This window comes from Myodes glareolus, chromosome 19 (genome assembly GCF_982192425.1).
Source record: "Myodes glareolus chromosome 19, mMyoGla1.1, whole genome shotgun sequence".
NCBI lineage: Eukaryota > Metazoa > Chordata > Mammalia > Rodentia > Cricetidae > Myodes > Myodes glareolus.
Window position 1 is genome coordinate 12,387,183 of NC_142044.1, and position 16,163 is coordinate 12,403,345.

At 35.4% G+C, this 16,163-nt stretch overlaps 1 protein-coding gene across 1 annotated transcript in view; it reads right to left on the minus strand.

The window, feature by feature from the left end:
- Csmd3 (CUB and Sushi multiple domains 3) overlaps window positions 1-16,163 on the minus strand; it is a 1,053,984-nt gene that overhangs the window by 150,023 nt on the left and 887,798 nt on the right. Inside the window, exons 33-34 of the mRNA XM_087898772.1 lie at window positions 1,095-1,208; window positions 525-620 (exon numbers count right to left, since the gene is read on the minus strand). Of these exons, the coding sequence (XP_087754898.1) occupies window positions 525-620; window positions 1,095-1,208 (210 nt within the window). The remainder of the gene's footprint in view (window positions 1-524; window positions 621-1,094; window positions 1,209-16,163) is intronic.

Sequence of the window (16,163 nt, forward strand, 5' to 3'; positions counted from 1 at the left end):
CTTGGTTTAGTTTAATAATACTATAAAATGTTGTCCATAAAAGGCAAGAAAAAGCGTGGGTGATTAACATTTAGTGTGCAAATCCTTAGTAAGTGTGCAGAGAGTTAAATTTTACTGAGAGGTTAAGAAAGTATATTTTTCACATTTCTTTTGCCTTAACTAAATAATTTACAACAAAAGTACAGGTGTTTAATTTAGAGTGCAAGATTATGAGAAAAATAAACGAGAAGAGTCGAGAATAACAAGGATAACAGACATTTTGAAAACAAAATGTTGGGAGGGGAAGAAAAAAAAAACAAGCATTTACATTGAGGAAGGTGATGGAGCAGTGCATTCTTTTTTAAATTCGGTCAAAGCAATAACATTCTAGGAAGGGATTCATGGGGCAGGGGTCAGTGCATAGCTACTTCAAGCGACTTTCCTCTTTCCTAGATGGTCATGAGGAGAGCCTTGGACAACAACTGGGCACAGCATGGAAATAGATACCATTCCTTAGTGTGTTTCTAGACTAGAGTGTCACTTACCTTGGTAAACAAAGTGAAATCCCTTAGCTGTTATGGGTCCAACTGAGGTGAATCGAATTGTGATCTGATTACCTGAACTCAGTGGAAGTGACTCTCCTACTCAACAAAACAAATACTCAGATATCATAAATAATCTCCATTCATAAACCTAACAACTCTATCATTTTACACTGTCATTTGAAAATGTCAAACTAGGCTCTATCAAATTACTTTTTTTAAAAAATCCTAGTAGCAACATCATTTCTTTGGGTTCAGTGTCAATTGCAATCTTTTTACCATAAAGCTTCAAATACATTTTAATACATATGGCTCATTCATAAATATTTTATATCACACGAAATACCATAGATTGTGATTAAATATTATATTTATTTTACTACAGTCCTAGATTATAATTAATTTTTTCAAGCTTATGAATTATTATTAAATTGTGGTTTTATTCTTAATAAAAAAATCTTCAGTTTACAGTATTGCTAACATGGATGACATAGATCTCAACTCTCTCCACAATACTAATCAAAGTCAGTCCTTAATCAACAGCTGACGAATGGCAGTTCTAGTAAAGGATACCTGAATGGGATCCCGAGAGGGAAGATAACAGAGGAGACTGCTGAGTTGGCCCATCAAACACCTCAACAACATCGTGGAGTGATGTCTGGAAAAATACAAACTGGCCAAACACCACTGATCAACAGGAACCAGGAGAAGCAAACCAATCACCAACCATCCAAAAACAAAAACGAAAAACAAACAAACAAAAAAAAATAGAAAGAGGAGGAGACAGAGAACAAAGTATTACAATATAATAGTAATCTGCATGTTTTGCTTTGTTTAGTTTTTTGTATTTTCTACCTTTAAATGAAGATTGGTGCTATGCCAATTGGTTCCTGACAGATGTATTTCAGGCCACAAAGATAATGATGATTTAAGGCAATAAAATTTTCAAAAGACTATCTTTTTTTAAAAAATGGATATCAGATTTAATTTATTTGGAAATTGTAGGGTCATTGTAATTTAGTATTTATCATAGCTACTTTCAGATTTTTCCTCACAGTTTTATTTCCTTAGTGACCCTCCTTTCCTAACTTTTCTCTCCTCCGTTAGGTGAGATAGCTAAGATTTTAATATAAGGGATTTAAAAAAGGTTCTTCTCAAAATGCCATTCCATTATAACAATAGGTTTGCTAGAAAAATATCAGCAAGATCTTTTTTAGATCCCAGGTTTAATTTACATTCTGTGTAAAAATGACTCCTGCGCATTTATATGAGTCTTCCATGATGAAGTGAACATAATTTAAGATTCCTAAGCAACTAAAATGTTAAAAGAAAATCTTTACAAAACATTACTTTTTCATGGCAAAAAAAGAGTTCTGAAGTACTTCCCAGAAGAACTTTATTTAGTTTATTATTTTCATTCCTATTATATCTCTGTATTCACCTTATAAATTTCGCTCCAGAACCTATCACAACTCATTCAGAAACTACGAGTTCTATAGCAGAGGTTATTTCAAATTTCATGTTACAAAAAGAAGAAAGAAGTGGGTGATGATAATAATTCTTAGAACCGTGCACTGAATGGAAATATTGTGGATTTAAAAGATTGCGGCATTTAATTCTAGTGATACAAAAACGTAACTTCGTGTATTCAGAATCAAACTTTTGCTCAATTATAATTGAATGAGTATAAATAAAAGTCCATTTTAATGTTTCCAGTTCATCTTCTACAACTCAAAGCAAAGATTACAGACATCTTTGAGGATTACTTTGTAAACAGCCCAGACACCGGCAGCATTGCTGAGTCTGGTTCATGAACGCAGGTGTATACAATACAGAATACTGTGAACTTAGCTGCATTCATTCACTGGCAGGGAAGAAATAAGTTGATGATTCCAGTCCATTTCTTTTGTAAATGAAGAGGAAGAGGAAGAAGAGTAACGGGAGGAGAGGGGTGGGGAGGGGAATGAGGAAGAGGATATCTACCACATGGGCAGATATACTATGGATTCTTTGAAAACTGTCTGATTATTGAAGTGCTTAATTTTATGAATACTCCCCCTGGAAATACTTGCTAGAAAATTGCAAGAAATTTATGCACCTATTAAATCAGATACATGCAATGTACTGTTGAGAAGGCTTACTAGTCATCCCACACTTCTGGAGGTCAGACTTCTTTAAAAGATGCTGAATTTCTTCTACCATATCCCAAACTCTTTCAAAAATACTCAGGAAAAGAAATGGTGGCTATTTTTACAGTTTATGTATTAACAATGTGTTTTGTATGACTATTTCAAATTATGGTGTTAACTTGCTCTGATGTAACATGGATATTCCCCATTGCCTGACAAAATGGTAAAAATGGAAAAAAAAAACTGATCACAAGCACACTGCAGTATCAAGTACATTGTGCAATACTCCTTACAAATAATGTATTTTTTTATTTTTTTGTTACAGTAAATTTTGAAGTCAGTTAGAAAATTTCAAGCTCAACCTCTTGTACTCTTTCTCCCTGAATTTGTCAGCTATCCCAATACTAACCACTCTCACTTTCTATGACAGCCACAACATCCAAGGCAACCAAAATAGAGTTACACGAGTGTTTATTATCATGGAAACAAATCTGCTTTTGTATCTTATAATTATACCCCTGCTCAACTGCATTCTCAGTAGATTGCCTTTTTATAAATACCTTCTATAAATTAAAGATTCTGAGAGCATCTGGTTAAATGATACGGTCACTAGCGTTTTAGCACTCATCTAGTTATGTAAGGACAGAGACTGTGATCGCTCTTCATGTATTGATGGTGTACAACACATGTGGTCTCATCTCTCTAATGATGAGATGAAACCACATAGTGGAGAAGAAAAAATAATTGGGGGTATGATAAAATGCATTATGGGAGCAATAAGCAAGCTACTTCTTAACAAAACTCTAATTCTGCATTAATGTAGACAGTTGTAGATTTAAATTAAAACTTTGGCATGTGAAATTACTCAAGTGAAGAAACTGGATCATTATTTCAGAGACAACATGATAAAAATGTGTGTTTAATGTAAAAGTTGGAGTTCAAAAAATCATTACCACTTATCCAAACCTGATTTGGTATACACTGTCAGAATGTATATGTAGTAAACTAATACCACCGCTTAGAACCAAATCCCTTATTCTCAGCGAAATGGTTTTATGACATTTATTCTTTGACATACATGTATATGACTCATTCTGGTCACTCCCACCTCTGTCAATACTATTCTTTTTCCCTGTTGGTCTGTTTCCCCTGCTCATGACTTTTTCCGTTGTGTGACCTGTTGCATTTAACGAAGGTCATTCATGAGAGCATGGGTGTGGTAATCCTTTGAAACAGGGGGAGTCACCTGTGGCTGCATCACTGAGGAGAAGAATCCCCCAGCATTAATCCATAGCCAGCAGTTACCGAGAGAAGAGAACCCAAAGAGTTCCACAGACCATGTAGTGTATAATGCCACTACAGGGACCCAGAGTGCTATCAGCTAACGACTCTAATGACTGCACCATAGACCAAAAAGTTAACACTTTAAAAATAAAATGTCTATACTAAGGTTTGCTACCTCATTTCATTAATGAATAACTCAATTCATTTAGCATTCACATATGCAAACAGAGTTGTTGGTCTTTGCTTCTATGCAAAGGTAACCATGATTGATTGAAACTAATTTAGAGAAAAACCAGTTGATACGTTAAACGTGGAACACTACATTTTCTGGACGACTTTTTGGGTAGGCAAGTGGTCTTGTATACTTGGATCACCAGGGCTTAGCTAAGGTATAGTGATACTATTATTGTCATGGAAATAGATCTGATTTGCTTCTCTGCTGAAGTTCATTCTATTCATCTCCACATACATTTCCTTACATTCAAATTGACTCATCAGTCATCTATATTTCTACTCTATTAATTCCAATTTGAATCGCAATTAGTATTTGACTGTATTCTTCCTTATTTGAAAGGTAAATGAAAATTTTAGTATTTAACAGTTTATATTTCTAAGAATAGAGACTCCCTCTTTAAAGACATACCTTTCAAGACTGACCTATGTATTGATGTCGTCACCCTTTGCCTGAACCACTGTTTTCTTTCTAGAACTTTGAATTTTCCCTAAACTCTGGGCTAATTAGGAAGCTCTGTAGTGTCTCTTGGTCCACAAACAGGAATAAAGGGATGGAACCTGGCAGCCGCTTGTTTTTCACCCTCTAGAAATTGGAAACACTTTACCAAGGCAAGAACAGGCTTCCAACATCAAGCTTCTTAAAAGAAACAGGATTTAATGGACTATTCTTCCGCTTTAAGAAGAACAGATGTTCATGGTAACATTTTAACTCCTTTATTAAAAATACATTTTTCCTAATGTTACAAGTACTGTGATGAGCCAGAATAGAAAGGGACAGAAATCTTAGTCAGATGATAATTAAACATATAAAATGTGCCCACAGATAACAAATTTTTAAAACTGCCTTTGGAGCTCTTATTTTCCACACATTTCATTTCAGAATCAACATGGCTATAATCAGACTTAATTTTATTCTATGATATATAGGAAGTGAGTAAAGTGCTAGAGTTGAAAGGTTCACCAAAACAGACAAGATCTATGCCCTTAGGCCCCATTAACTATATTTGCTTGTTGAAATTGCAGCAGGCCTTTGTTCTGCTTATGAAATGGTAATAGATTCGCTGATCAAATTAATTACAAAGCAAGCAACACCCGCAGACGTAAGCCACATCTTCGCCTGCAGATTGATGATGCATTAGTCCTCCAAACCCAATCTTCAAAGCAAGACCTCTGAAAATATCTCAGGGAATATGGGATGGGTGCCTTCCGGGGCGCTTTTTAAGAAATCTACAGTGTAGATTTAAAAAAAAAAAAAGTCCCTTTAAACAGTGATTAAAACCCTTAAACTCAATGTCAGACTGGGGACCAGATGTTATTGGAAGAATGCACAGCATAACTTGAATATGCTCTAGTTCATGTGCTCATCCACAAGCAGCTAACGCAGAGCGTGTGAACACATTCTATACATCTGACATTCAACTCTTCCCTTACCAAAATAACATTTAATTTTTTTGTGATAAACATTCAAGATGAGAAATAGTTGTTTGCTCTTCAACCCCACATCGGTCAAATGCATTTTTCTTAGTCAGATACACTGAACTTCAGAGACTTAGCCCACTCCGTTTAATTAAAGCATCTTACATGCAGATTGATAGGTGCTGTCATCGTGCTTGGATTGACAGAAAGAAATTAGCACAGCTAAATTCAGAATTTCAGGGCAGTGCAATTATCATCTTGCCAAGATTACTAAGCTACCTGGAGTAAAATGCAATACACCAATATGGGCTCTTGCTTAGAGCAAAAAAGGTGTGGGAGGGAGAACTTTAAATTATGTCTGTTCATTCAATTCTATTTTGCAATATTACTAAGATTATTATTGATGGCATTATCCCATTATTGATGGCAAACACCATATCCTCGAGCGAGCTTCAATCAAACTTCACCAAATCCTCTAATCAGAGGTTGATCCTTATTTACGTCTGTGTCTGTCCTTGCCTTGTCCAATTGCAACAAAAATTTATCACATTGGTTTAGCCTGTCCTACCCTCAATAACTGATCACCATCTCAACCCTGCTGTCTCCTCAGTAGTATCAATTGATCCTAGTTTCCTCAGCAACAGTTCTAAATTGATTTAGCCAGGCTATTTAATAACTTCTTATGTTTAAATTCATTTGTCTTCCAGTTCTCATTCTATTAGTTGGCTGTTGGAGCCCATAGTTCCTTGTATTTGAAACTGAGCTTAATTTCTCTGCCCAGTGGCAAAATTCCATTGTAATTATTGTTACAGATGTCTTGGTAGTTTTCATAATTTTCAGTTCTGTTCTTATATATTTAGTGTGTGTGTGTGTGTGTGTGTGAGAGAGAGAGAGAGAGAGAGAGACAGAGACAGAGACAGAGACAGAGAGAGAGAGAGAGAGAGAGAGAGAGGGAGAGGGAGAGAGAGAGAGACAGAGACAGAGACAGAGACAGAGATAACATTTTTATTGAAGTCCTAAGTCAACCAGCAGGAATTGGTATTCCAGTTCCTTTATGTAGGCCACAGGGATAGGAAGGGCACTGAGATCACTCTGCCATATAAACATTCCCTGCTCCTTAAGGGAATAAATAATTTTTCTGAATATTGGCTGAGCAGAAATTTCCCAAAGACAGATCCCATTCTTGTGCCATCAATATAACCAGCACCATGTAGAGAGACTCACTGATCTAGAAATTAATTAGCCTTAAACAGGGCTAATGAAGTAAACATGGACATGATTCCTCTTATTCAGTGATTAGAACCTTACTTACTGAGTTAAACATGAAAATTGAATTTATGCAAATGAGAAGGGTTTTACCACTACTTACTGTCTTTTTTCTTTCAGAAGGAAGTAATTCTGAGCAGCATGGTAGCACACTAGTATAAGATGGGGAAAATGAAAAAGAAAAAAAACAATGAAAAAGAAAAGGGAATCCCATGATCTGACTGGAGCATCATTAAAGGAAGCAACCCAGGCTCTTCTGTAGAAAATGATAGATTAAAACGCCTGAGACACTGCATGTACCACTCTAGATATTAGGGCCAAATAGTACATATAGCAAAATTCTAGATGTCCAAGCTCATGTTTGTCAGTGAACAAAAAGAATATCTTACTATGATTTCTATTTGCAATAATAAGGAAATGAAAGATTCCATTTATAATTTAAATTCATTCTAGTAGTACCTAACTATCTTATAGCTGATTCCACCCCCAAGAATTTAGGTCTGCTCAGAACTCATCACAATAATTGGGGTACTATGATTCCCCTGTTATCAATTTCTTGTGAGACACATTAATGAACCTACAAACTAGATTTAAAGTCTAAATTCATAATCACCTTTTAGGTTTCTCTAAAGCTGGCTTTCATTTTGTGCCATAAACTTTTGTTGTCTAATAAAACTAGAGAACTCTCTACTTGACGTTTTCTAAGCCCATAATTATTGTCACTAAAATCCCTATCTAATGTACTTCAACTCTCTTTAACACTTCTAAAATTTCATGTCAATTTTACTACAAATACTTTATCTGCAATTTGTAGTTGTAATATTTACCTTAACAGGTGAGAATTAAAATACAAAAATATGCAATTTTATTATATGCTTTAACAATTGAAACAACAAGCAAGATAGAAAGTTTGAAAAATTCCAGTTTGAATCAACATTGTTACTTTTAACTCTTATAATTCAGATGAATTTTTTCTGTAATCATCTGCCAAATTCCAGGTTGGGAATATAGATATAAGTCAGAAAAAATATGTTCATGACTATGATAATTTAAATTGCTAAGGTATTTTTATTATTACTATTTTTAACTATAAGTCAACCAAAAAATTACCAAATTAAAAGTCCATGAATTAATTCCTCATCCTCCTGTAGCATTAGATCTTTACATCCTATTTTATTTATTACTTCTTTTTCCTCCTGCACTAAAAATTAGTGTAACTTAAAGCAAGCCCAGCATCATATCTTTCTCCACAGGTTACTTCTTCAGTATTTATTACTAAGCATCAGTTCCTTAAGCAGCCAACAATCCTGCATTGACCACACCTGATAAAATTTACAGTAACTTATTTATCTAATACTCATTTTTTTATTCCCATTATCTCTATTTTATTTGAAAATAAACTTCTTTATCTAGGTAACTTGATTAAATATGGAGCCAAGGCGCATACATTTCACTTGACTGATAAAAGTAAATTTACTTTCATTGTAAAACACCTGAAACAATTATTTAAATTCTTTTAGATTGTGTTTACTTATTTTGAGGATATTTATGGTGTATATGCCTGTGTGTGTGTGTGTGTGTGTGTGTGTGTGTGTGTGTGTGCTTGTGTAAATCAGAGGACAGTGGGTGTTGGTTCTATCCTCTTCCCACATAGATCGCAAGGATCAAATCAAATTCAGTTCATGAGGCTTTGTGACACTTTCCTTCAGTGGCTAAACCATGGTTCAAGTCCCCACCCCTCTATGTTTTAATGCCATGTTTTATTTATAGAATCTTTAATAGGTAAATTATTAAAATCGGATAAAGTCAACTGGACAAATGTTATCATTACCAAACCTTTGCTGATATTTAACTTTAAGAAGTCAGCTAGGAGTGGTGGGTTCTGTTTTGAGGATATCTCTGTAGGTAAGAGGGCTAGGATATAAATATAGTTCCTCATCATGTAATATTATCATTTCTTCATCTCATTAAAAAAATACTTGTGAGAGTATAAGTAGAATTCTTTAGAGGCAGATCTACAGAATATGCAGTGCTGAAGGAACACATTAAATTGTACTACTGGACAATTTATCGTTTGTATTTTATTTTATTTTCATTTTACGCAGCAAACACAGCTCCAGCCACCCCCCATCTTCCCACTTCTCTCCACCTATTTCCAGGCTACCCACAAGCCCATCCACTTTTCACAAAGAATAAGGCCTCCCATAGGAAGTCAATAAAACCTGGCACATTAAGTTTAGGCAGGACCAAGCTCCTACCCCTGCATCAAGGCTGAGCAAGGAATCCCATCATAGGGAATGGACTCTAAGATGATAGTAGGATATTCACCAATCTGATTACAGGGGAAAGACAGTTTGGGCACCTTCTCCTCTATTGCTAGGAGTCTTAACTGGGTCATCTTTTGGATTTCTGGGAATTTCCCCAGTACCAGGTTTCTCTCTAACCCCATAATGAACTCTTTCATTGCTCTCCAACTCTGTCCCTTCCCCAACTTGATCATTCTGAATTATCTTAATTATCGGTTCATTTTCCTTGAAAACATATCTTAGATAATTATTTCCCTTGGCATGGAAGAATCAGACCATTTATAGAATATGTATTTGTGGGGTGTGTGTGTGTGTGTGTGTGTGTGTGTGTGTGTGTGTGTGTGTGTGTGTGTAAGCCATAAGATCCCCTGGAGCTATAGTTCCTAAGAGCTGTAGGCTGCCTGATATGGGTTCTGGGAACTGAATTTGCATCATTTGCAAGAGCATAAAGTTTTACTAACTGCTGAGCCACCTTTATAGCTCATGCAAAATCAATTTTAAACTGTTATGTATATAAAGGACTCTATATGTACTTTTAATCTGAGAAAAGTCATTCTGAAATAATTAAAGTAAATATCTCTCAACACTGCTGTTTTGGTAGCTATGTAATCGCTATTATTGCCTGACTTATTCTTGCAGCATCATTACATAGCATGATGGATGCCAAAAGCAACTAATAAGAATCCAGATATTCTTTCAAAACTCCATTATCGTTTTCTACGACAAAATTCTATACTAATTGCTTAAAAATTTATATTCTGTGAATTTCATTCACAATGGCCATTTTTTATACAGAGACATATAAAAAACCTTTAGTTCTATGTATAAGATAAACTTTTGAAGTTTTTTATTTAATTTGATGCATATGTATTTTTGACTTGGGTTTCTATTACTTAAGTGATGAACTTTTGAATTCTGACTCTGCCTCATCTCCAAAACCTTCATCATGAAAATTTTGAAATCATAAGTCTTCTTTAAATATATTTATAAATACATTGGTTTTTCTTTTTTGTTATTTTGTTTGTTTGTTTGAGACAATGTTTCTCTGTAAGTTTGGAACCTGTCCTGGAACTAGCTCTTGTAGACCAGGCTGGCCTCGAACTCACAGAGATCCGCCTGCCTCTGCCTCCTTAGTGCTGGGATTAAAGACGTGCACTACCACTGCTTAGCTACCTTAATAAATACTTTATACTAAAATATGCCAGGCTTTCAGCAAAGCAATATAATTCAAATTTCAAATGTTGCCCTCATATTAACAATGAACTAGGATTTTATAAATTTATCATCCTATTAATTAGTAATATCAGGTTCTTTGTTGAATCAAATCTCTCCAATTTTATAACAAACCACACAGAACTAATGAGTGAATGAGTAGTGTTTAAAAAGACTTAACACAAACTGTTGTTACTGTAAGGTATATGTTTACATAAAGAGTATAGAAATATATACCTAGAATAAAACATGCTGGTTGGTTTTTTTTTTCCCCTCTCTCTCTCTAATCTTTATACAAGGTAGGGCCATCAGAGAAACGAGAACCTCAATTAAGAAGGTGCCACTGATTGGAGAGGTCTGAGTCCCTTATGGTTGGCATCACCCTAGGCGGGTAGGAATGGGTCCTACGAGAAAGCAAGTTTAGCCAACCATTGGAACAGGCTAGTAAGCAGCACACCCACATGGTCCCTGCATCAGCTCCTGCTTCCACGATTCTGCCCTGTTTGAGTTCCTACCCTAACATCTTCAATAAAGAACTATTATATAAGCCAAATTAACCTTTCCTTCCCCAAGTTGTTTCTGGTCATGTTGTTTCATCACAGCAACAGTAACCTGAACTAAGACTTTCATATTTCAATTGTCTTTGAAATCATTGCAGTCTATGAAAACAGCAAGACATTTTCGCCGTATGGAATACTTCACAACCATCTCATTAACTTCTTTGTTTACAAATCACGTAATGGAAGGCCAGAAAAGCTGAGTGATTCGCAACAGTGAATCTGTAGGAAGATGCATTTTAAGTTCCAATTAGAGTAGTAAGAAATCCAAATCCCTGTAGGATTTGGAACTTCACTACAAGAAAGCAGGTTAAAATCCCTAGACATGAATAATTTAATTATGGCACCTGCTTAGAAAATACAGTTTAATCTTATTATCTCTGCATCCTTCTACTCAAAGGCATGTCTAAATCAATCACCGACGTGGAGAAGAGGGAGAAAGTGAGGCACTTACACTGAAGTGTTGCATTTACAAATTGGAATATGCATGTGTATAGTCTGAGAATGAAATCTCTTTCTTGATTTAAATTAATGATTTATTTCTACGATCCCACTAATAAACAATTCTGTCTTATTTTCATCAGCTTTGTGTCATTTATTCTACTACCAAATTGAAAGCTCTTGTAATGAAGCTTTTCAAGTACCTTGTGTTGTCTAGACATGTTGTGAAGTGTAGATCATTCTAAATACTCTAAGCAAGTTAACAAACTATACTTCCAAAGAAAATATCTCAAATTCCATTAAAAAGGCTTTTGACTTACGTGAGCAAATTTTATTCATAGACTGTGTAATGTACTTTGCTTTGAAAAGAATCTGTGTGAAAAATGTGTTTTAGATGGTCTTCAGAGGGAAAGGGGCTGACAATCTTTTTTCTATCAAAATGCAAAAGGAACTAAATATAGCATCATATACATCCCTAAAAGCTTACATAAGAACAGTTAACTATTCAAAGCCAAAGTCACCAGCACATTTGGAGAACAAAAATTTTAAAATGTGATTTTAATAGTTGCCAAACCATCTCTTTGTTGATTTATTTTTGCTTACTATAGTACTAATGGTGATTTGAGTCTTTTTAAGTTTATTTCTATATGTATGAATGCCTCTGTTTATATACAGTATGTGTATGCCTTATCAGAAGAAGAGTCAGATTCCCTGGAATTGGAGTTACAGATGGTTGTCACCCATCTGTGAATAGTAGGAATCAAAATCAGGTCACCAGTAAGCTGTAGAGCTTAAAACTAAGACATCAACAAATGATTAAAAGTAATTTTTGACCTCTTGTGATCATAGGCATTTAGAGACTTTGTTAGGAGCACATATATGTTGTACTGATTATTTATTTGCTATAGTATGGAGATCAAATGATTCAGTTCAAAAACCAAACACAATGGTATTAAACTTCTGTTACTGTTGTAAGCTTTGATTTTAAGATAAATCCCATGTGCTGGTTATTGTTTAACTATCAACAAGGTAGAGCCTACAATCACCTGGAGACAAGAATCTCAGCATGCCTGTGGGAAATTATCTTTTTTTCTATTTTTTTTTATTTTTTAAATTTATTTTATTTTTTTAAAAGAAAATAAATTATTTTTTCATTTTACATACCAAGCCCAATTTCCACTCCTTCTGTTTCTCCCATTCCCTCCATCTGTCCCCCTCCCTCCACCCCCCCCTCCACTCTTCAGAGAGGGTAAGGCATATTGATTTGGGGAAGTTCCAAGGTCTTCCCAACTTTATCTGGGCTGAGCAAGGTATCCATTCCAAGAGAATGGGTTCCCAAAAAGCCAGCACAAGCAGTAGAAATAAATCCTGGTGCCACTGCCATTGGCCCTGTAGTCTGCCCCAGCCATATACCTGTCACTCACATTCAGAGGGTTCAGTTTGGACCCACGCTGGTTCCTTCCCTGTCCGACTGGAGTTAGTGAGGTTCCCATTAGCTCAGGTGAACTGTTTCAGCTGGTGTCCCCACCACAGTCTTGACCTTTTTGCTCATATTCTCACTTCTCTCACTCTTCAACTGGACTTGGGGAGCTCAGCCCAGTGCTCCCCTGAGGGTCTCTTGCCTCTGTTTCCATCAGTTGTTGAATAAAGGCTCTATGGTGACCTTTAAGATATTCATCAATCTGATTACATGGCAAGGACAGTTCAGGCACCCTCTCCTCTATTTCTTTGGTTCTTAGCTGGTGTCATCCTTTGTAGATTCCTGGAAATTTTTCTAGTACCAGGTTTTTTGCTAGCTCCTCCATAATGGCTCCCTCAAACAAAATATCTCTTTCCTTGCTCTCTTTTGTTGCCGAAGGCTGCTTGTTCGTTCCTTGCTGCCCTGACTTGAAATACTCACACAGAAACTGTGTTAATTACAACATTGCTTGGCCAATGACTCTAGTGTATTCCTAGCAAGCACTTACATTTTAAATTAACCCATTTCTGTTAATCTGTGTGTTGCCATATGGCTGTGGCTTACTGGCAAGGTTCTGTCTGGCAGGCCTCTCTCTGGAGGCAGCTTGATGCTTCTCCTTGACTCTGTCTACTCTCTCTATGTATTTTTTCCAGCCTGGCTATATTCTGTTAAGCCATTGACCAAAAGCAGCTTCTTTTCTCATTAACCAATAAAAGCAGCACATATACAGAAGTGTAACATGAGAGGGCCTGTTTGTTGAAGGTTTTTTCTGTCCTGTCTGGCCCCCCAGCTGTTTAGTCCCAGAGAAAAATCACACAAAGGACTCCGTAAGTTATAAAGCTGATTGGCCCTTTAGGTCAGGCTTCTTATTAGCTAACGTTCACATCTTGATTAACCCATTTTTCTGATCTATGTTAGCCATGTGGCTCAGTACTTTTTTCCACGGGGCAGCTCACATCCTGCTGGTTCTGTGATCTGGGCAGGAGTGGAGGAATCAGCTTTCTCCTCCCTAGAATTCCTCCTGCTCTCCTTGCATCATTTCCACTTCCTGTCTGGGTTTCCCACCTACACCTCCTGCCTGGCCAATCAGCATTTATTTAAAACATGATTGACAGAATACAGACAATTCTCCCGCACCACAGAAGGACTTGCCACACCACTCATCTCTGTCCGTCCCCCATCTCGACTATCCCATTCCCTCAAGTTTCCTCCTCCTTCCCCTTCCCCCCTCCTCTTCTGCTTCTTTTGTGCATTTTGTCACAGCAACAGAAAATAAACAACACACTCAGAGTTGCCAATAGCTCACAATACAGCCTAGGCTGGCCTCACATAATCCCACTTCCTCAGTTGTAGACAATGAGATTGAAGGTTAAATATGCCCTGCCATGATAGATGAAAACACTGAGGTTACAGGTGCGTAGATATGCTCCAAAAAGATAGATAAAAGATTTCTTCTTCCTGCAGATCTCTACTTCCTGCAGGTCTCTACTGGAAGTTAGGTACTAACTAATAAAATCGAATAACTAATAAAATCGAATAACTAATAAAAGTGAATAAAATATGTTCTACACCTAATTCCCATCTTGGTACCAAGTATTATTATGTAATTTTTCATTATTCTTGAATTCTGTATTTCCATTTCATTTTAATGGATGCTTAATAAGAAATTTTGTTCTTTAGGTGATTTTGCAACAATAATTATTCCGAACATATAAATTTATTTAATTTCTAAGCAGTTAGCTATTCTAATACTAGCTACTACATACATATATAAAATATACATAACTAGGTACATCTTAATGATAACCTCAAAATTAATAGCAATCGCTAATCAAATAAATCACATATAAATGAGTTTCATAGCATTTATTTGGCATAATATACTATTCCAAAATAAATTAATGATTCTAAAAAATTTTGAGCACTATGTTAGAAAAGGGCTAGATCGGGCCTATATGTAATATTCCGAAAATCCTAAGTAACAAAAATATCATACAATAATTTCTCTTATTTTTATCTCTTTATTCATATTAAGAAACAATAGATATTGAACATATTAATATTCTGACTTTGAATCTTGTTTTCATAATTGTCTGTAAGATTATTTTGGACATTGTATAGGATTAGAAATTATTTTTCAAATAGGCATAAGCAGAGCTTTCACTGTAGAAGTTTCCTAAAAACACACACACACATGCACACACACACACATGCACACACATAACATATACAAACACACATATTTATACATGCAAAACAGACATTTGTAAAAATAATTAAAGTGGAGTTATCCTTCATCAGACACCAATATCTCTAAAAGAAACCAAAAGCTAATAAAATGTCTACTGCTATTAATGAGTTATTCTTTTGACTTTGTTGGCCAATGAGACCCTATCAGTCCTCAGGTAAAATAGGCTATTGTCAATGCTTTGGTTACTCTCCAGAACTTGATAGTAGGGACAGAGAGGTGTGGATGAAATATAAAATGAAATTTCAAAAAATAAATAAATCACAATAAAAGATTAAAATAATAAAAATAGTAATAATAATAATAAAAACTGTGGAAGATCTTACCATTCTTGATCACAAATTAAACTTCAAAGCTCTAGTATTAGCAGCATGGTAGCATGGTATTGGCAAAAAATTTGACACTGAAGAAGGGAATAAAATTGAATATCCAGACATAAACCTACAACATATGGACAACTAATTTTTTTATAATGATGTCAAAATAATCACTGGAAAAAGACAGCATCTTCAATAAATTGGGCTATTCAAACTGGATGTCAGCATGAAGAAGAAGGCAAATAGATCCATACTTAACATCCTGCAGAAAACTCAACTCTAGATGGATCAAAGACCTCACCATAAAACAAGATACCCTGGACCTGATTAGGAGGGAAATGGACTTGAATGTATTGGCACCAGGAAAGATCTTCTGAACAGAATTTCATTAACACAGGCATTAAAATTAGCAACTAATAAATGTGACCTCACAAAACTGAAAAGCTTCTGTAAGATAAAGTATACTACCCTCATTCTGATGAAGCAGAAGCCTATAAAATGGGGGAAAATTATTGACTCTATATCTGATAGATGACTAATATCAAAACCAATAAAGAAATTAAAAAGATACCAAAAACTAATAATCCAATCAAAATTGGGCTATGGCTCTAAACAAAGAACTCAAAATAAAAGAAACTTAAATGGCTGATAAACACTTAAAGACATGTTTAACATTGTTAGTCATCAGGGAAAGGCAAATCAAAATTACTTTGAAATTCCATCTTACCATTTTCAAATGGCTAAGATCACAAACAAAAATGATAGCTCATGCA